This window comes from Ranitomeya imitator, chromosome 4 (assembly GCF_032444005.1).
Source record: "Ranitomeya imitator isolate aRanImi1 chromosome 4, aRanImi1.pri, whole genome shotgun sequence".
Lineage (NCBI taxonomy): Eukaryota > Metazoa > Chordata > Amphibia > Anura > Dendrobatidae > Ranitomeya > Ranitomeya imitator.
Genome location: NC_091285.1, coordinates 511,712,657 through 511,736,011, shown reverse-complemented (window position 1 = coordinate 511,736,011; position 23,355 = coordinate 511,712,657). Strand labels below are relative to the sequence as shown.

At 43.0% G+C, this 23,355-nt stretch overlaps 1 protein-coding gene across 3 annotated transcripts in view; it reads right to left on the bottom strand.

Moving 5' to 3' along the window:
* The window catches only part of PDE8A (phosphodiesterase 8A), a 490,200-nt gene that overhangs the window by 173,891 nt on the left and 292,954 nt on the right, over positions 1–23,355 (bottom strand). For all 3 annotated transcript variants that reach the window (XM_069766080.1, XM_069766079.1, XM_069766082.1), the window contains exon 2: positions 2,780–2,836. In XM_069766080.1, coding sequence (XP_069622181.1) covers positions 2,780–2,836 — 57 coding nt within the window. The remainder of the gene's footprint in view (positions 1–2,779; positions 2,837–23,355) is intronic.

Below are 23,355 nucleotides of genomic sequence, written 5' to 3'. Positions count from 1 at the left end.
TTTTCTCTTAAACAATGTGAATGTTTCATAACTTGTTCATCAAACTATAAAATCCAGTAACAATTCAGTATCTATTTCACGCAATTTCTCAGTTTTTCCTTGTCCAATATTGCAATTTGTTACTAAAGTAACACAGATATCAGTAATGAAGAAAATATTTCTCCAGTGGATTCATTAAATGCAGTATGTTGATGCATAATGTATGTATGATTTGTGTATTGGCCGCACAGCATATATGTGCACCTCTACATTAATATAATATTAAAGGGACCCTTAACACAGAATGACTGTTCAAGCTATGTCCGGCTGCTCGGTGCTTCATGTTGGGGCCAATCATTTATATACACCTCCCACCTGCTTGTTGTCCCTCTATCTCCATCCTCCCCCTTATGTGACTGACAACTATGGATTAGAGAGTCAGAAGGATGGAGATACAGTGAAAACAAACCAGGTGGGAGGTGCGTATAAATCAGGGGTGGGGAACCTCAGGCCCCCGAGCCATTTACGGCCCTCGATGACCTTTTATCAGGCCCCTGGGCAGATTCTCAGGGACCGCATGCTTGGACAGCGAGGTGTATTTTGATTACAACCAGCTCATTAATTTCTTCTTGCTCTGTTAGCACACACACAGTGTTCACTACTGAGCACTGAAGGGCATGCAATGAAAGATTACGTCCTGACACCAGTGCCACAGTGAGGATGTACTTTGTGGGCAGAGTTTGTACGGCCCCCGAAGGTTGGTATAAATATCCAAATGGCCCTTGGCAGAAAAAAAAAAAAAAAAAAAAAAAAAAAAAAGATTCCCCACCCCTGGTATAAATGCTTGGCCCTGCCATGGTGCACCGAGCACCTGTACTTGGATTGAACAGTCATTTTGTGCTGACAGGGGCCCTTTAAAAGGTGTGCAGGCCCTATTTTTTTTTTTTGTAGTGCACAAAAGGGCTCGGCACCCTTATCTACACATCCTTCCCACACAAGGTTTTAAATGCGAGCTATGCCTGTTTTTCTCTCAATACCCATTCAGATGAGGCCTGGTTTGGCACATGGAGAGGTAGGACATTAGTGATAGGGACCATACATATTTAGGTATACCTTGACATGACTGGATGGCTTTTGCGCTCTTTGATCAAAAACTACTTGAACAAAACAGAAAAAAAAACACCAGTGTATAAAGAGGGAACAGCCTATAGCATGCCAAACAGAAATCAAAATCAACACAAGCAAAGTAGTATGCCAGAGAAGGAATCACCTATATAATAGCATAAATTTATTAATAGAATGTCAAAAATCCAGACACATCACACATGATTTAAAAGAAATTAAAAAGTCATTAAAAAAATGGCTGTGTAAACAGATCACAACATGCTCATAATAGGGCTAATGTTTAACCTCTAGACCGCTAATAAGCATTTTACCTCTAAGGCCCCTTTATGTTATAAAGCCATTTTTAAATCTTTGGGACTCCGGCGAACCACAGAGAGAGTCATTATTCACAAATGGTAAAAACATGGAACAGTGTTGAACTTTCCATGGACTGGCTGACTTACCAAAATTACCCCAATAGTGCAGTGACAACTCATCCAAGAGGTCACAGAAGACCCCACAACAACTTCCAAAGAACTGCAGGCTTCACTTGTTTCAGTTAAGGTCAGTGGCCATGACTCCAGAATAAGAAAGATATTAGCAATAATGGCCTGCATGGCAGAGTTCCAAAATGAAAACCACTGCTGAGCAATGAAAACATAAAAAGGCTTGTCTCATTTTTGCCAGAAAACATCTTGATAATCCCCAACACTTTGGGAGAATACTCTGTGGACTGACGAGACAACAGTTGAACATTTTGGAAGGTGTATGTCCCATAAAATCTGGCGTAGAAGTAACACAGCAATTCAGAAAAGGAACATCATACCAACAGTAAAATATAGTGGTGCTAGTGTGATGGTCTGGAGCGGTTTTACTTCTTCAGAACCTGGAAAACTTGCTGTGGTAACTGGAACCACAAATTAAGTGTCTACTTAGATATCCTGAAGGAGAATGTCCGGCCATCTGCTCATGACCTCAAGCTGAAGCACACTCGGGATATGCAGCAGGACAATTATCTAAAACACACCAGCAAGTCCACCTTTAAGTAGCTTAAGAAAAACAAAATTAAGACTTTGGAGTGGCCTAGTCAAAGTCCTGACCTTAATCCGATTGAGATGCCGTGGGATGATCTTAAAAAGGCGGTTCATTCTTGTAAAACCCTTTAATGTGGCTGAATTACAACAATTGTGCAAAAATGAGTGGGCCAAAATTCCTCCTGCATGTTGTAAAAGACTCATTGGCAGTTATTGCAAACGCTTGATTGGCAGTTTTTGCTGCTAAGGGTGGCCTAATCAGTTATTAGGTTTAGGAAGTGGAACAAACTTTTTTCAAATAGGGCCCTGTAGGTTTGGATTTCTTTTTCACTTAATAACAAAGATATTCATTAAAAAAAAACTGCATTTTGTTGTTACTTGTGTTATCTTTGTCTAATATTTCAATTTGTTGTTTGGTGATCAGAAACATTTAAGTATGACAAACATGCAAAAGAACAAGAAATCAGGAAGGGGGCAAACACTTTTTCACACCACTGTAGGTGGCATGCTTCTTTGCTTTTATTGATTTTTAATCGCAGTGTGCTCACGCATCATCTATGTGCATGTTTGTATATTGGCCACATAGCGCACCTGTGCACCTGTACATTAATTTAATACTGAGGATGTTCGGGCCCCATTTCTTTTTGCTTTTTATGCAATACCTGAAGTTGATCTTGGTGGAGTCTCATCGGACCAAACTGCACCTCTGTTACAGCTGCCTAGGAGAAAAATTAAACAGATTTAGACTGGAGATTCATGAAATCTAAAAACATTCATTAAAATACCAAGAGGCAGGAGAATGCATGTACATGACATGGGTGCGCACTAAATATTCAGCTAAGCAACAAGACAGAGGCTACACCATAACTTGAAATATAGAAGCTGTTGTGATCATACACAAATTCGAGAGTGATCTGGAAAGAAGCAATGCTCCTCAATGCTCTTCACTTTCACTGTGCTGGTCCCACAACCATCAATAAGTAATTATTGAATACTAGATGGTGGCCCGATTCTAACGCATCGGGTATTCTAGAATATGTATGTATGTATATAGCAGCCACATAGTATATAGCAAATACTACGTGGCCTGTGTCATGTACTATGTGGCTGCTATATACATACATATTGTAGAATATACAATGCGTTAGTACAGGCCACGCAGTATATAACAGTGGCCACGCAGTATATAACAGCCCACATACTATATAACACAATTCACGCAGTATATAGCAGCCACGCAGTATATAACACAGGCCACGCAGTATATAACAGGGAACGCAGTATATAACACAGCCCACGCACTATATCACACAGCCCACGTACTATATAGCAGCCATGCAGTATATAACAGGCGACGCAGTATGTGACACAGCCCACGTAACATAACACAGGGCAAGTAGTATATAGCACAGCCCATGGAGTATATAATACTGCCCATCTAGTATATGGCAGCCACGCGGTATATAACACTGCCCACGCAGTATTTAGCAGTGTGGGCACCATATCCCTGTTAAAAAAAATAATTAAAATAAAAAATAGTTATATACTCACCCCCTGGGATCCAGCGAAATTCTGGCGATGCGCGCGCGGCTGCTGCCATCTTCCGTTCCCTGGATGCGAGACCGCTAAATCTTCTGGGTAATTTCGCAATGCATCTCTGGGAACGGAAGATGGCGGTCGGCGCGAGAGCATTGTCGGACTACGGAAGGGGAGAATAGCAGGTTTTTGTTTTTTTTTTATTATTTTTAACATTACATCTTTTTACCATTGATGCTGCATAGGCAGCATCAATAGTAAAAAAGTTGGGGGCACAGGGTTAATAGCAGCGGTATACCGCTGGCATTAACCCTGTGTGAGCGGTGACTGGAGGGGATTACGGAGCGGGCGTCGAGCACTGACTGCAGGGGAGTAGGGGAGGGACTAATTGGACTGTACCAGTCGCTGGTCGCGGCAGCCATGACAGGCAGCTGGCGAGACCAATCAGCGACGCGGGATTTCCGTTACGGATTGAGCAAAACTATTGATTCCAGGCCTGGGAGATTATTTAGCATAAAGGGGGATTCTGCTGAGACATTTATCGCATGTCAATAAAATCTAATATATAAATATATATATATATATATATATATATATATATATATATATATATATATATATATATATATATACATACATACATACACATACACATATTCTATATATATATATATATATATATATATATATATATATATATATATATATATACACACCTATATATATATATATATACACACACATACATACATACATACATACATACATACATACATATATATAGATTTTATTGACATGCGATAAATGTCTCAGCAGAATCCCCCTTTATGCTAAGTAATCTCCCAGACCTGGAATGAATAGTTTTGCTCAATGACTCATTATGAATCAGGCAAATAAATGTCAGTCTATTACCCACACTGTGTAAGGTGATTTAGGAAACAACAAGACCATGAACTGCCAACCATAGCATAAGTGGCTTGGCTTCACAGACACATCATACGTCAATACAAGTATTATACATGAATTCAACTTAACACCATACAAAATGATAGTTTGTTTTCGTGATGTATTGCAGAATTTTCCTTTAGCGAGCATCATGACTGTTGTCGGGTGTCCCAGGACCAGGGACCCCTTCCCTGTGCCTAACATTAGGGGCGCCCTAGCTTGCCTTGTTCTCCAGATAATTTCTGATGGTGAAGACACTGGGGCCATGTACCTTGCCTTAGCTACTGAATTCTCCTTCAGTCTGTACCCCCCTTCCCCCACCCAGGGAAGAGGGGAGTAGTAGTGTACTGTAGTGTGCAGGTGCTGGGCCTCTGACCTTTCCCGATGCCTGCGCACTGCAGTACTTTGCTCTGCCCTCAACAGGGCAGAGAAGTACGCCTGCGCAGGAGAGTGGTGCCGAGGAGACTGTGTGGATGATGCAGCGAAGCTTCATCCACAAGAAGCAAGCAGGTGGGCAGCGATCATAAGAAGATGGGAGCCGCCGCACCAAGAAAGAGAGACACCCCTTGGACCGGACCGCGCCTCAGGCGAGTATAATAAAAAGTTATTTTTCTTCTCTTACAGGTCGCGCTGCTTAAGATATACAGCATTATAGAATGCTGTATATAAGCCCTGAAAGGTGATGGTCATATCTTATATCAGCCAAAACATTTGACAGGTTTCCCTTTAAAACAAAAGTAGGAGAAGAAAGGGAACTATCACAAACTCAAAACCTAGCAACAGTCACAGATAAATCCACCAACCACCTACTCTAATAACCACCAACAGCAACCTTTAGCCAGCATAAGCTACTCTGACAATAAGTACTAGCCAGGACCCAGATTATATACCACATGGGATTGACTAACAGTGCACAGCCGAGAGCCTTAATGCAGGAAAGCTTCCAGGAGCTCTCAACTGAGCAGATTAACCCCTGGACTGCCAAAAATAAATTTACACATTTTTATACAAAGGTAAAGTGCTTCTAACCAGTGCAGGAGTATATAATACCCCTACACCTCTAACTTTACACTATTCACCTCTTCAAGCATTAGAGACAGAGCAAATTTTGGCCTTAACCATTTTTTCGCTTTTGCTTTTTTCCCTCCTCTTCCAAGAGCTATAACTTTATTTTATTTTTCTGTCCACAGACTTATGAGAGCTTGTTTTTTGCAAGAGGAGTTGTGATTTTTTTCTGTTTACTGGGTTTACCAATCAGGTTGATTCCTATTAATGAGAAAATGAGGGTGACAAATATTAGTTTTTTTATTTTTTTCACAATTATTTAAACACTTCATTTTTGCTTTTTACTGTATTTGGCAATCCACTTAGGGGACTTGAACCTGCAACCAAGTGACCACTTGTGCCATTTTATTGCTATACATTGCAAAATTCCCGGTCTCCTTTAAAGGGACACTGTCACCTGAATTTGGAGGGAACAATCTTCAGCCATGGAGGCGGGGTTTTTGATTCACCCTTTCCTTACCCGCTGGCTTCATGCTGGCTGCAATATTGGATTGAAGTTCATTCTCTGTCCTCCGTAGTCCACGCCTGCACAAGGCAATCTTACCTTGCACAGGCGTGTACTATGGAGGACAGATAATGAACTTCAATCCAATATTGCAGCCAGCATGAAGCCAGCGGGTAAGGAAAGGGTGAATCAAAAACCCAAAAACCCCGCCTCCATGGCTGAAGATTGTTCCCTCCAAATTCAGGTGACAGTGTCCCTTTAAAGCCCAGCCACAATCTGGCTGTTAATAGAGCTCTGTGATGACTGGCCATGTGTCACAGCCACTACCTGTCAGGTATGGGGTGGGCTCTCCCCGTGAATTAGCACTATACACCCGCTCCTGACCTGCGCTGTACATGTACCATGGATGTTGGTAAGGGAATAAAGGGAACCTGTCAGCAGGAATAAAGGGAACCTGTCTAACACTGATCTAATGTGTGTTAGGCTGTAATTCAGACTAAAATTCATGCCTCTTATTTTTCAATCTCTTATTCAATTCCCATGTAATTGTTTACTTTATGAAAATGAGCTGCAAGTGCAGTGAACGTGGCCCTACACTTCCAGCTCTCCAGCCTCTCTCCCACTTTCCTCATCAATCACCACTCTCCAGTCATTGTCCCAATGTCCTGCCTCTCCTGACGGAGGTCTTACGCAGGCATTTCCTGGGGTGGTGCATCAGGACTTGACTGAAAATGCGCAGGCGCTGTCATTTCCTGGGGCAGTGCAAGATTTCCGGTGTGGAGGCTGACTAAATAAATAGTTCAAGAAACGCTTTTTTTTCCTTTTTGGGCACAATTCATGATAAGACAGCTATAATCTATATAATTGTGGCATTATGATCTGATGATTATTAGGTTTTGATATTTTTGCACATTAAAAACAATATTTTACAAAATAAAATGGCATCGCCATATACTGATAGTTGTAACTATTTTTCAGCAGACAGAGCTGTTTGCAGACTCGTTTTTCGAGGGATGAGTTAACGTTTTCAATTATATAATTTTTTTATACATACAATATTGATTGCTTTTTATTCCATTTTTTTTGAGTCTCACTATGATGAAATTATTATTTTTTTTTTTTTAATGGTGGGCCCTCTACAGGATAAACAATGTTTTATAGTACGAGTTGTTGACTGGAATTGAGATGGGACGACATGTCGCGTTTGGAGAGCCCCTGATATGCCTAAACATTGAACCCCCCCCCGACAAGTGACACCATTTTGGAAAGTAGACCCCCTAAGGAACTTATCTAGTGTGGAGAACACTTTGACCCACCAGGTGCTTCACAGAAGTTTATAATGTAGAGTCATAAAAAAAATAATTTTTTCACAAAAATGATCTTTTCACCCCCAATTTTTTATTTTCCCAAGGGTAATAGAAGAAACTGGACCCCAAAATATGTTGTGCAATTTGTCCTCAGTACGCCGATACCTCATACGTGGGGGTAAACCACTGTTTGGGCGCATGGCAGAGCTCGGAAGGAGCGCCATTTGACTTTTCAATGCAAAATTGACTGGAATTGAGATGGGACACCATTTTGGAAAGTAGACCCCCTAAGGAACTTATCTAGATGTGTGCTCAGAACTTTGAAAATCCAAGTGTTTCAATACAGTTTATAACGCAGAGCCGTGAAAATAAAAATTATTTTTTTTCCACAAAAATTATTTTTTAGCCCCCAGTTTTGTATTTTCCCAAGGGTAACAGGACAAATTGGAAAACAACTTTTGGGGTCCAATTTCTCCTGAGTACGCTGATACCCCATATGTTGGGGTAAATCCCTGTTTGGGTGCACGGGAAAGCTCGGAAGGGAAGGAGCACTGTTTTACTTTTTCAACGCAGAATTGGCTGGAATTGAGATGGGATGCCATGTCGCGTTTGGAGAGCCACTAGTGTGCCTAAACAGTGGAAACCCCCCAATTCTAACGAAAACCCCAACCCAAACACACACCAAACCCTAATCTCAACCATAACCCTAACCACACCCCTAACCCTAATCCCAACTGTAAAAGTAATCCAAACCCTAACTTTAGCCCCAATCCTAACTTTAGCCCCAACCCTATTGGGAAAATGGAAATACATTTTTTTAAATGTTATTTTTCCCTAACTAAGGGGGTGATGAAGGGGGGTTTGTTTTACTTTTATAGCGTTTTTTTTAGCGGATTTTTATGATTGGCAGCCGTCACACACTAAAAGATGCTTTTTATTGCAAAAAATAGTTTTTGCATCTCCACATTTTGAGAGCTATAATTTTTCCATATTTTGGACCACATAGTCATGTGAGGTCTTGTTTTTTGCGTGACAAGTTGACGTTTTTATTGGTACCATTTTCTGGCACGTGACTTTTATTCCGATTTTTGTGAGGCAGAATGACCAAAAAACAGCTATTCGTGAATTTCCTTTGGGGGAGGGCGCTTATACCGTTCCACGTAAAAAAGTTGTTAAAGTAGTTTTATTCTTTGGGTCAGAACGATTACAGCGATACCTCATTTATACCTTTTTTTATGTTTTGGCGCTTTTTTACAATAAAAACTATTTTATATAAAAAATAAAAAATTTTTGCATCACCTTATTCGGAGGACTAACTTTTTTATTTTTTCATTGACGCTCTATGGTGGCTCGTTATTTGCGGGACAAGATGACGTTTTCAGCAGTACCAGGATTATTTATATCAGTCTTTTTGATTGTGTGTTATTCCACTTTTTGTTTGGCGGTATGATAATAAAGTGTTTTGCCTTTTTTTACGGTGTTCACTGAAGGGGTTAACTAAAGGGACAGTTTTATAGGTCGGGTCGTTACTGACGCAGCGATACTAAATATGTGTACTTTTATTTTTTTTATTTAAAGAATATCGTATATACTCGAGTATAAGCCGCGACCTGAGTATAAGCCAAGACCCCTAATTTTGCCACAAAAAAACTGGGAAAACTTAATGACTCGAGTATAAGCCTAGGGTGGGAAATGCAGCAGCTACCGGTAAATGTCAAAAGTAAAAATACCGTATTTTCCGGCGTATAAGACGAAAGGGCGTATAAGACGACCCCCAACTTTTCCAGTTAAAATATAAAATCTTCTCAAAAGTCGGGGGTTGTCTTATATGCCGGGTGTCTTCTTATAGGGTGGGTGCGGAGCAATTTGCGGTCGACGTATATAGTGGGGGGGGAGTGGTCCCGATGACTAGGTGAGGGAGCGCCTCACCAGGAAGGTGTAAGTGAAGCAAACTGTCAGCGTCTGGGATGCCAGGGTTATTCAAAAAAGAGAGAGCGCGGTGCTGTGCCTAGAAAAACACTCTTTCACTCATCTGGCTCGCCCTTGTATCCTATTATCTCCTTCTCTGCCTCTGCTTCACTTACACCTTCCCGGTGAGGTGCCCCCTCACCTCGTCATTGGGGTCGCTCCCCCACAATATGCGGAGACCGCAGATTACTCCGCACCTGCCCTATAAGACGACACCTGGCGTATAAGACGATACCAGACTTTTGAGAAGATTTTCAGGGGTTAAAAAGTAGTCTTATACACCAGAAAATACAGTAGATACCAATAAAAGTAAAATTAATTGAGACATCAGTAGGTTGTGTTTTTGAATATCTATATTGAAATCAGGAGCCCCATATAATGATCCATAAAGTTTATGATGGGCCCCATAAGATGCTCCATATTAAAATATGCCCCATATAATCCTGCATAAAGGTTAATAAGGGCCCCATAAGATGCTCCATAAAGATATAGTGCTGCACAAACGTTGATTGTGGCCCCATACAGACACTTGCCCCATACAGTGCTGCACAAACGTTATGCCCCCATAAGATGCTCTATACCAGTGTTCCCCAAGTCCGGTCCTTAAGAGCCACCAACAGGTCACGTTTTGAGGATTTCCTTAGTATTGCACAGGTCATTGAATGCTTGCCTGTCCAGGTGATGCAATTATCACCTGTGCAATACTAAGGAAATCCTGGTGGCTCTTGAGGACCGGACTTGGGGAACACTGCTCTATACAGACACTTGCCCCATATAGTGCTGCACAAACGTTATGGCCCCATAAGATGCTCCATACAGACACTTGCCCCATTTGCTGTTGCTGCGATTAAAAAAAAAAGTCACATAATCACCTCTCCGTAACTCAGGCCCCCGGCACTTTCAATATTCACCTGACTTCGTTCCTGCGCCGCTCCATCTTCAGCACTGACGTTCAGGCAAAGGGCACACACTAACCACGTCACCGCACCCTCTGACCTGAGAGTCACTGCAGAAAACGCTGAAGACGGAGTGGCGCCCGGCACAAGGAGCAGGTGAATATCGCGCAGCGCTGCGCTCCTCTCCCCGTTATACTCACCTGCTCCTGGTGCGGTGCAGTCCCTGCTTCCCCGGAGCCCCAGCTTCTTCCACTACTGAGCGGTCACCGTTACCGCTAATTACAGTAATGAATATGTGGCTCCACCCTTATGGGAGTTGGAGCCGCATATTCAAAGAACACAGCCAGTACATTTCAGCAGAATTTTTCATGTGCACTAAAAGAAATTGAGAAATTTGACCGTTCATCAAAAATAACAGTGCAACAAGCGATTCCTCTGTATCCTGACATTGTCAGAGATGTTGCCCGAGTGGTTACTGCTTTGCCACCAACCCAAGTTAGTGTACAGAGGTTGTTTTCTGCTCTCAAAATAATTAGATCAGATTTGAGGGCATCCATGAAGGAGGATCTGACAGAGGCAATACTTTTTCTGAGGACAAATTTATAGATTTCTTCTTATTAACTGCATAACAGTGTTTATTGCATATTTACTTACAAGAGTTTAGAAAAGTTTATAAAAGTTATTTGCTATATTCTAATTGTATTCTAATAAATAGAGTTTTTGCTCTAAGTGGTCTAATTACTTATAGGATGGTGAGAAACTGAATAAGCACGATGTTAATATTTGACAACAGTTAATTTATTGTTACGAATTGGCCATTTATGCCGGAGTCGGAGCCGGAACCTGATAAAATCCAGGAGTCGGAGTCGCAACTGTGGCTTACCGACTCCACAGCCCTGACACAGACTCAGTAAGACACAGGAGTTTTCGGGCGCCGCCCCCCCTATGGACATAGACAGAGCATGCACAGAGCAAACAGCAGACATGAGGCACACAGCATGGAGCTAGCAGCAGAGAGAAGTCACAATAAGGCCCAGAGATGTGAGAGAGTTTGAGTGTAATGCAGGTGGGGGATGGGAGGCCATGCAGTGATGCCAGCAGGGTTGTTACAGGGGTTAAATAAGCAGTGGGAACAAGGTTTATTATTGTGCCCAGTAAGTGACAGAACTGAACATTTATCAAATGCACTCGACCTTGGCTCCAGAAAAACCCAGAGCTGCTGATAGTTTTGTCTAGTCTTGTTTTCACATCACTTACAGTACTGAAACATATTCTGGCAGAGAAGATTATATTTCCCAGAAATGTGAAATGTAACTATGATCATTAAACATCAGTAAAACCAATGCATAGGAAATAGAGAAAATTGTAGTTACTTACTGATAACTGCATTTCTCTGATCCCATGTGGGCAGAACGGAGAGACAGGGATCCACCCCTCAGGGACAGGAAACCTACAGATAAAAGAGGCGGTACCTCTCTCCCGCATCAGTTGGTTTACAGAGCATTAACAGAACTTCAGTGTTATGCTCCCACCTGCCTCGCCGCATGTTTCCCATACTTACCACGCTGCGGCGTCCCTGCTTGTCTCCGGTCTTCTTGCGCACTCGACTCCTGGTCCTCCTCGGGTGCGCGCATGCACTGAGTTCGGCGGCGCATGCGCACATTCTTCTCGCTGATCCATACCGCTCTCTCTGGTACGCTCTGTGCTCTGGAGGACCTCCACCCGGAAGGTATTCCTCCGTCCTCCTTATCAGGCCGCCTCTTCCTCCTGGCAATGCCCGATTGTCATTTGTGTTTTCATGCGACTCTGGCCCCACGTTGTCTGGTCACTCCGTCCTCTGTCTGCTCTTATTAAGCTGCCTGGTATACCTTCGGTCCTTAGTGTTTTTTCCCTCGCCTTCCTCTCTGTTTTCCCCTTCGTCTCCCTTCCAGTGCCTGCCTACCGGTGTCTCCTGTTTTGTTCCTTACAGCCTTTCCTTCGTCGTGTCAACCAGTCCGTGTCTCATCTCGCCTGCTAGGTTCCCAGTCTCTCCTGTTACTCTCTGTTCCGTGTCCCCTTCATTCCATCCTGCCTGCATTTTGTATCACTCCCAGTGTCAGATACTCCTGCCGTCCTCACCATTTATATCATCTCACTCCCGCCGGTCTTCCCGGTGCGCTTTCTGATTATACCTGCATCTCCGCCCTGTCCGTGTTTCTGTGCTCCTGCCGTGTTACTCTCTCTTCTGCACTTCTCCTTTTGGTACTAGCTGCGCCTGCCCCGAAAGCTCCCTGTGTAGGGGGTGGTCCACCGGGTCCACTCACCCTAGGAGGGTTCGCGGTCTAGTGGGTCCACCTTTTGGAGTTTCTCTAGCGTTCTCACATTCAGACTGCAACTTAAATGGTTAATCAAGAAGTGATTATATATATATATATATATATATATATATATATATATATATATATATATATATATATACATACATATACATATACACACACCTATTCTATGTGTGTATATCTATTCTATCTTTTCTATTCTAATCTGTCAGTGTGATTTTACTGTACACAGCACTGATTTGCCAGCTTTTCAAAGGACACCGGTGCGTAAAAATCAGACAGCCATACGGATGTCATATGGATGTTGCGATAAAAAAAAATAGAAAATAAAATTAAAATAGAATGACACTCGCATGATTTATCTCCGTTTTTCGGTCCGTAAATCGGACCTTTTTTTTCTCTCAAGTGGAAAAGAGCCCTTAGGTCGCGAATCTACTAGCCCCATGGTTGTTCTGACGGCCTTCACAAGGGCATCTGTCTCTAATCGGGAAGCAGCTGCAACGCACTTCTGAGGATGGAGAAGGAGGCGAAGAATGTGAACTGTTTGAGTCGCTTTCTCCCTTGCTGATACTTGATTCCAGGGACCTAAGCCTGGATCTGCGCTTTTTCTTTGAACTTTCAAGACCCTTGAGAGCATCTTCTACCTGATTTTTAAATTCGCACTTTTAGGTCTAATGCAAATTTCGGGGATTCTTCACATATTGTCTGTTCTATGCATACAGTGCAGAGTCTTTTCCCCCATGTGGTGGGTAGCTCTTCTGCGCAGATTGCACAAGTTCCATGTTTGGATTTTGTTGCGCATTTCTTCCCCTATGAAGAGACAATAAACTCTAATTAAAGGTGAAGTGACCAATAGAAGCGCCACTGCAGCGCAAAACGGCTGTCATCCATTCCACTCCTGCTCCCATCCTCCCAATGCCGATGTTTTAAAGTAATAGAATAAAGAAGTTTTTTTAACCGGCGAGTGCCATCCGTTCCTTTCAATTTTTGTAACCATTGTGGCTATTTCTTTGGAGTGGCACCCCAGCTCACGGAGCACTTACTGCTGTATACATGCTTGCAGCATCAGTTCATGCAGTTACCTATGCACCGAGTGGGCTTCCCTGCTGTGCGGATTAACACTTTGCTGGACCTAATTAAAGGTGGACTTTCACGAAGGTCACTTACCCTCCTGTTAGAGAGATACCGGCTCTGGCCTAGGGGTTATTTCCACGACTGGACCCGCTTTTGGCACTCTGGTTCTGCCAGAGCCTCTGCTGCGCTGAGATCCTGAATGTCTGCCACCGCTGTGACGAGGCATCTCCCTGTTGCTGTCGTTGCTGCAGGTGCTGATGCTGCTGCCGCCGATGCTTTTTTGGAGGGGACTGCTCCTGCGGGACCTGCTCCTCCGGTTGCTCCTGATCACTCATGGTGATTCTTGAGCACTGATTTTGAAAACTGGTGCCCTTGTAAAGCCTCTTCAGGGCCTCCAGCTCTGCGGCATCCAGGATCACCGATTACCCAGTGAAGCATTACGCTGACCCTGGAATTGCCTCCGCACAATACCAATTTCCCCCGCACAATACCAATTTCCCAGTAGTGCACTGCGCCCCCGGCGCACGCACCGCACACTTCCGGCACTTGGCTTCCCGGAGGAAACGGCAGGAGCACCATGAGGTAACCGCTGTTCGCTCGCCCTGGATTGACCGGCGACGCTTGTCCTAAGGCGGCCGCCACCCTGACGCTGGCCCTTGGAGCTATGAATGGCCCGGCAGTGGACCCCCAAGCCAACCACCGTCACCTATCCACTGGGCTTGTGGAAATTTCAGGAGAGGCAGACTGAATCTCTCTTCACTGCCTCTCCCCGCATACCCACAAGGCCCGCTGACCCCGGTAGTTGCGCTTCAGGGGAAGAACTAAAACCACCCCAGCATAGGCAGGGACCCCCGCTGCCTGGATTGGCTGGTTGGCCCCTGGCATCCCACGATGATCTACAGGTATGTGGACTGTAGGTTCCCCATCAGGGACAGGAAACCGAACTGATGTGGGAGAGGTACCATCTCTTTTTATCTGTAGGTTTCCTGTCCGTGAGGGGCGGATGACACTCTCTCTGTGGTGCAGTCATGGGGGAAAGAGAAAAGACTACTAGTTACCACCTGAATTGCTTTGGTGATTTCCTGGCTCGATTACTTCTATGGTTTCATTTTCCATCATATGATCAGAACACCATTTTGTGACCGATTCCACACACTCAAATTTTGAACAACAATGGCACCCAATGGGCTTGATATGGGGTGTATCATGATGTCCACTATTTTACCCCCCAAAAAATGCTGTGCATTTTGAGCTTATTTAAAAATATAAAATGTTATATAGATCCTCACTACTGTAAAATTGATGTAATAGATGTGTCAGTTGAGTACACCTTCATGAGAGTGTCCAGGATATATAAACACCCTCCCATGATGGGGTGTACTGAGCCGTAACATCTTTCACATTCATTTTTCAGTAGTGAGGACCTTCTCTGGATGCACTGAATTTATTCATTTCTTGGAAACCTGAATGTTGACAACGTTTTCTGAATATAAAGCTTAAGAAGAGTTGACTAAGATTAGAATAACAAAACAAATGAAAAAAAAAAAAGCCAAAGTCAGTACCACTTATCTAGTGAAGCCCTAATTAATATGGTGCTCATAAAATTGTAAGGGTCCATAGTATACTGTGACCTCAGAGTGTCTTCAGCCCACATGCAGATGTGGAACACAACATTGTTGTCTCATGGATGCATCTTTCAGCCTCTAGGCACATTACATCCATCCAAAATGAAAAAAAGCAATATGGTAGTTATTGGCCTTTGTGGGCAGCATTCAAGTACATATTTTCCATGCCATCAGCTATAAAGTAAAAATTGCAATTCTTAACACCTAGGACAGCTCGGAAATCATATCAAGCAGGAGTTGGTTTCCGAAGGGAGTAGGAGACACTTTTGCTGAGTAAGCAGCCTCTCCTGAAAGTTCACGATCATCAACCAAAGGAAGCAGAAAGAAGGAAGGCAGTCCTCCCATGTCAACCTTAAGTGATCATAAGCCCAGACAAGCATGCTGCTCTAGAAGAGTGTCCACTTCATTATCATCTCAAGATATGGTCTAACCCTTTTAACCTTTTCATGACCAGAAGTTTTTCTCCCATCATATCAGTGGTAAACTACTCCTTTTGATCTCTAAAAAGGAGAGGATTTCTGTCTTCATTGTGCCAAAACCTTTTCTAGTATATACAGGACAGATGAACTTTGAGCAACAAATCCTGAAGATAACCAGTGGATACTTGGCAGATCATCAACTCTGCTAGGGAGCGCGAGTTAGGTCTGCCCACCTGAGGTGAGTCTCACACATCATTGCTTCGTGGTCCATACTTGAATCGTAATGCACGGACCAGCAATGGGTTTTCCGACCCGAACTCAACAGCCACATACAGTGGGGCAAAAAAGTATTTAGTCAGTCAGCAATAGTGCAAGTTCCACCACTTAAAAAGATGAGAGGCGTCTGTAATTTACATCATAGGTAGACCTCAACGATGGGAGACAAACTGAGAAAAAAAATCCAGAAAATCACATTGTCTGTTTTTTTAACAATTTATTTGCATATTATGGTGGAAAATAAGTATTTGGTCAGAAACAAACAATCAAGATTTCTGGCTCTCACAGACCTGTAACTTCTTCTTTAAGAGTCTCCTCTTTCCTCCACTCATTACCTGTAGTAATGGCACCTGTTTCAACTTGTTATCAGTATAAAAAGACACCTGTGCACACCCTCAAACAGTCTGACTCCAAACTCCACTATGGTGAAGACCAAAGAGCTGTCAAAGGACACCAGAAACAAAATTGTAGCCCTGCACCAGGCTGGGAAGACTGAATCTGCAATAGCCAACCAGCTTGGAGTGAAGAAATCAACAGTGGGAGCAATAATTAGAAAATGGAAGACATACAAGACCACTGATAATCTCCCTCGATCTGGGGCTCACGCAAAATCCCACCCCGTGGGGTCAGAATGATCACAAGAACGGTGAGCAAAAATCCCAGAGCCACGCGGGGGGACCTAGTGAATGAACTGCAGAGAGCTGGGACCAATGTAACAAGGCCCACCATAAGTAACACACTACGCCACCATGGACTCAGATCCTGCAGTGCCAGACGTGTCCCACTGCTTAAGCCAGTACATGTCCGGGCCCGTCTGAAGTTTGCTAGAGAGCATTTGGATGATCCAGAGGAGTTTTGGGAGAATGTCCTATGGTCTGATGAAACCAAACTGGAACTGTTTGGTAGAAACACAACTTGTCGTGTTTGGAGGAAAAAGAATACTGAGTTGCATCCATCAAACACCATACCTACTGTAAAGCATGGTGGTGGAAACATCATGCTTTGGGGGCTGTTTCTCTGCAAAGGGGCCAGGACGACTGCTCCGGGTACATGAAAGAATGAATGGGGCCATGTATCGTGAGATTTTGAGTGCAAACCTCCTTCCATCAGCAAGGGCATTGAAGATGAAACGTGGCCGGGTCTTTCAACATGACCATGATCCAAAGCACACCGCCAGGGCAACGAAGGAGTGGCTTCGTAAGAAGCATTTCAAGGTCCTGGAGTGGCCTAGCCAGTCTCCAGATCTCAACCCTATAGAAAACCTTTGGAGGGAGTTGAAAGTCCGTGTTGCCAAGCGAAAAGCCAAAAACATCACTGCTCTAGAGGAGATCTGCATGGAGGAATGGGCCAACATACCAACAACAGTGTGTGGCAACCTTGTGAAGACTTACAGAAAACGTTTGACCTCTGTCATTGCCAACAAAGGATATATTACAAAGTATTGAGATAAAATTTTGTTTCTGACCAAATACTTATTTTCCACCATAATATGCAAATAAAATGTTAAAAAAACAGACAATGTGATTTTCTGGATTTTTTTTTTCTCAGTTTGTCTCCCATAGTTGAGGTCTACCTATGATGTAAATTACAGACGCCTCATCTTTTTAAGTGGTGGAACTTGCACTATTGCTGACTGACTAAATACTTTTTTGACCCACTGTAAGCATATGTGAGGCAGTAGAGTTTGGGTTAGTAGATACTCAAGTCTGTTCCGATCTGTGCGAGAATGGATTGTGAAATATGAATGTGTTAAACCATCCTTAACGTTTGGATGGCACTAACATGAACAAGTTCCGTAATTCAAGCAAACCTGCGTGCTGTTGACTGACTTTAAATGGAGCCACAGCCTATACATACTGTAAATAAGTACAGCATTAGCACACATTCAGTCCTTCCACATCTGAACATATGGAAATTTTCTGGAGGCACGAAGAGTGGGGTCAAAACACTGACATTTAAAATTTCAAGGCGATTCAATATTGCAGAAGAGGATCACCCCTGTAAACTGATCAAGAATCGTTGACATCCAACAGGAGATGTCCATGCATGTCCCTGAATAGAATGCAGACTACTAATTGAATGAAATAATCTGGAAAATGTTTTACATTGTTGCGTGTCTGAAGTTATAATTTCATCATACTTTTCAAATGGCTCTTCTCATCAAGACTACCACTTTTCTAAAAGGCTGGCTTCCTTAATCATGATCTTGGTAGGCGAGCTATACATTTTCTTCGGCAGAGGCCAATGCACAAGGAAAATGGAGACTTCCACTAAAGAGCACCATTCTGTCTCACACAATGGGATACATGGACAGGTTTTGTCTTTCAGTGAGTTGCTCCGTTATAATAACCTGTGTCTATATAATCCACATGCATTTATTTCAAAGGTCATCGTTTTATCAAAATAATCCACAATATCAGTGTTTTCATCTATGTTAACCCCTTACCAACTTCTGCTGTACGGAACAGGATGGTAGTGCGTGTATGGAGCAGTCTCACGCTAGATAGTGGCTGCAACACAGCCAGTAATTGCAGGCAGACTTAACCTGAGTTCACCTTAACTGTTAAAATTCTGCTCTCAGTCCCTGACAGCGGCGTTAACCGCGTGCCAGCATGGGGCACATCATTCTATGCACCCATCGGCATTCCCATGACGTCTGTTTCTGTATATAGCACAAGCAATCAGACGATTGCAGGGTCAAGTCCCTCTAGGATACCAAAATCCTATACAGAAAAAAAAAAAAAAAAAAAAAACCACAAGCCTGAATCTCCACCTATGCCATCATTAAAAATATAGAAAAAAAAAAAAAAAAAACACGACACTTACAGTATGTGGTATTGCCGTATCAATAAAAGTCTGATCTATCAAAATCTAAAAATTGTTCACCCAATCAATAGACACCATAAACAAAAATAAATAAAATGCCAAAATGTTTTAAGTCCTCACACAGCCCTATCGACAGAAAAGTGAAAGCGTTACTGGTCTCGAGAAAAAATTTTTTTTTTTTTTTTTTTTTTTTTTAAAAAAAAAAATTTTCAATTTTTTTCTCACCACTAAAAATAAAAAAAAAAAATAAAAAAAAGGACAAGTCTATTGTCGTAATTGTACGTATGAGGACAATTATATTGCCTGGTCATTTTTACCACACTCTCTAGCTACACCATACAAATAGTTCCCAAAAAGCTGCCGATTTTTTGTCCCATCAATTTTAAATCCTCTATCTGAGCCTAGCAGCTGTTTATGCTTGTACTCAAAGAAGAGAATTCCGTTTTTAAATAGAGTACTCATCTTGGCTGTCACAGCGACAACTTGCATGGCTCCTCAGCACCACCCTACTCACCGTACAGTTTCTCCTCGCGGCAGGCGTTCCGCTAAAGTTTGCTTCCCGTGCATGGCTGGTAGAGCAGGGCATTTCCATGTGGCCTTAGGGGGAGTGGCCAGTCTCTGCAGGAATTTAACCCTGCTGTGTCCTGTGGAGATCTAGCTCCCCAGCCTATCCTATGCGAGCTGGTTCTATATAAAGTGGCTCCTCCCTCCACTCCTTGCCCGTACGTTTGTTCCTACCCAGTTTGTTTTGTGCATGTTTCTCAGTATTCAGCTTCTGAGCCAGCTAGTTTCCCATCCTGCCTGACCTCTTCTCCTGACCCTGGCTATTCCTACTGATCCGCTGCTGCTTGCCCCAATCTTAGACTGCTTGACCACGCTTTATCTTTTCCCTTCTGTACCGCACCTCTGATCCTCCGGTCAGCTGCTGCATACCCGGGGACTGCCCTGGAGTGGCACCTGGTGACTCCCTGCGGCCAAGCCTAACCTCACCATGACAGGTTCCAGCAAACACCAGGTAGTTGCTTAGTCAAACTCCTCCAGGGTAAGCCCGACCCATGGCCCAGTGGATTCACCCCCACCAGCGTTATATTGGCAGAGCACCAATTGAAAGCAGATTCTAAAAGGAGCATGAACCAGGAATGTGAATCAGCATTGCAGCATTGTGCTGAAGAAAGAAATTAGAAAAATAATAAAGTAAATTTAAAAAAATGCTTAGCTTTGCAATGCTTGGAGGATAACTAAATAAAAAAAAAAAAAAAAAAGTTTACCGTAATTTTTAAAAAGATGAGGTCTGACTTCGAAAAATTGGGAACTGAATTGCATTTCCTTGCTGAAGCCCATGGCATTTCTTTTTGCTGCTCCCAGTCAGTATCGGTTTACACAGCTGCAGCAGTGTTGACTACTGGCAGTGATTGGCTGCAGAGGTCAGGTAGACTGGATACCGCCACTGCCAAGAAAAACTAAGGTCAGTATGGAAAAGCGGAGAAGAAGCTTTGCAGCAGTAGAGGGTTTAACAGGCTAATACTACGCAGTGACTCCAATTTTTATGACCTTTTAATTCATCCACATGCATAAAAAACAAAAAAAACAAAACGAACAACATAACCACGAATTTTAGAGAGTACTAATATGTATTCAGATCCACTGCTGCACCGGAGAGACCGGCAGAACTATCATTTGGTTCAATACTTTGGTACAATGTGCTAAATGAAAAGGGTCACGTAACAAATCTGAGAACGGAAGCCTGGGTGTCCCTGACCCTCTCCTCTGCTCTGCAGGGATAGCATGTTGCCGTTATCAATGTGACACATTATGTGATTGCTCATAGTAAACACAAACCTCCCCCTCCTGATATTCTCCTCTTATTCTGGTGCAGAAGATCAAGTAACTATGGGAACAAACTCTCCATAGACTCTGTTCTCCCTGCAGAGCGGAGCTCCATCACAAACAAATGCTGTGCAATGGTCCTGCAAATGGATCCATAATAGTAATGTTTCATAACATACAATACCATGTTAGCTATTATGCTGTAGAGCAGCATCTGAAAAACAAGGCAAGAGGATTTCATGTATAAGGCTGCACTGTGTTTTAATCATTTCTAGGGAACACCATGAGCTCCAAGCATTTTTATAGTGTTTTCCTCGTGTTTTATTATTTTGTTACATTTTTAACAAGAGTTTTTCAAGTCCTGTTGAAAGATCTGAGAAAATTGGGGGGGGGGGGGGGGGAGAAATATTCCCAAAGATTGCTGAATAGCTAACAAACAAAAACACACAAAAAAACCACTGCGGTATAAGATTTAATGACTACACAGATTTTCATACAGCATAAGTGTGTATTAACTTTGGCTAGGGACGTAATGGTGTAAGTTCCTCCATCAATATACAAAAAAAAGTATGTAAAGCACCTACACCACCAGTCAGACAGCCGCGGTTCCCACGCTGTCAAATAACAGCGTGAGCGCACAGCTGTGATTAGAGACAAAAAGTTTACCTCCGGTCACTAGCGTCGGCTGATGGGACTACTACTCCCATCGGCCTTCTGAATACTCCCAATCAGCCACCGCCTGCTCTTGCAGTTATTAGTGGCAGCGGGCATAGGCTGATGGAAGTAGTAGTCCCATCAGCCGACACCAGTGACCGAAGGTAAACTTTTTAACTCCAATCACAGCTGTAGGCTCACGCGGTTATTTGACAGTGTGGGAACAGTGGTTGTCTCACTGGCGGTGATGATTTTACTGCAGATCAAAGGCAGTGTTCAGGGGGCAGAACCCGAACAGTAACACGGACTTCCTGGTGAAATACATATTCATGGTCCCTGCCCGAACAGTAGGTGTTCGGTATGGACTGGAAAGTTACTGTTTGGGATCCCCCACCTCTAACCCTGGTCAGAATTGATGGTAACATGTAGGAATTACACTTTGCGATGCGATGGTTCTTTAATTACTATCTCATGTTTTCTGATAATCAGATTTTGGTGCATGAGGGCTGGACTGTGCACTGGGTCTTCTCTTTCAACTCTGATTTCACCGGCCCGTCTGCCTGCTCCTCTTTCTGAAGGGAAGACTGTAAACAGAAGAGGCAGATGACTGAAAAATCGGTGACCTTTTATTGAAACAATGGAGACAAAGAGCCAGAGAATCACATACAGGAAGAAGACCCATCGCACAGTCCGGTAACTGTGCACAGAAATCTATTTAGCAGAAACTTCAAATGGTTATTAAAGAAGAACTACAAAGCAGATTTTTTGACCAAAGTATCTAAGTAATCAGTAACACAGCCATGCCTTTACATTACAAAATCGTGCTGACTTGTTCTCATTATGCTTAAACCTTTTTTCCTCCAAACGCAGAGGATGCCCTTGTCCCTGTCTCAGGTCTATGATTAAAAAGAAGAATAGAAAGGTCTTTGTACTGCCCCCTCATATTTATACATAAAAAAAAAAAAAAAGATCACCCCTTAGCCTTTGTTTTTCCAAACTAAATAGCCCCAAGTGTAATAATCTATCTTGGTATTGCAGACCCCCCAGTCCTCTAATAACCTTGGTCGCTCTTCTCTGCACCCGCTCTAGTTTAGCTATGTCTTTCTTATCCACCGGAGACCAGAACTGTGCACAGTATTCTAAGTGTGGTCGAACTAGTGACTTGTATAGAGGTAAAATTATGTTCTCCTCATGAGCATCTATGCCTCTTTTAATGCATCCTATTTTATTTGCCTTTGTAGCAGCTGCCTGACACTGGCCACTGAATATGAGTTTGTCATCCACCCATACACCCAGGTCTTTTTCATTGACTGTTTTGCCCAGAGTTTTGGAATTAAGCACATAATTATACCTCTTATTACTTCTGCCCAAGTGCATGACCTTACATTTATCCCCATTAAAGCTCATTTGCCATTTATCAGCCCAAGCTTCTAGTTTACATAGATCATCCTGTAATATAAAATTGTCGTCCTCTGTATAGATTACCCTGCAGAGTTTAGTGTCATCTGCAAATATTGAAATTCTGCTCTGTATGCCCCCTACAAGGTCATTATTATACATGTTAAAAAGAAGAGGGCCCAACACTGACCCCTGTGGTACCCCACTGCTAACCACGACGCAGACCGAGTGTGTTAAAGGAGCATCATGCTGTCCTCTCTCAGAAGAGATGCTTTAGCGGGCTCTCCATTTGTAAAAATGGCATATAACTTCTTGCTAAACAGCATGTAAATCACATGACATCTGTCAAGCAGACATTGGTGACTGTTGGCGCTAACCAGGTCCCTGGAACTAGGTGCACACTAGTTATCACTGTTCCCCGATTACTCATGAAGGTGGAGATGTCAGGTTCACGTGCATTGCTATGTTCCTATATCAACCCTTATCTGTCCCCTACCCAACTCAGGGAGGTGGGAAGCCAAAGTGTATAGGAAAACACTAACCAGACAAACAAGGGAAGACTGGCAGTGATAAATGAAAATCATACAAAATACACACACAAAACAACAAAGTGGAACACAGGGGAGTAGAAGGAAGGCGAAACCACACAGGAGGGGATG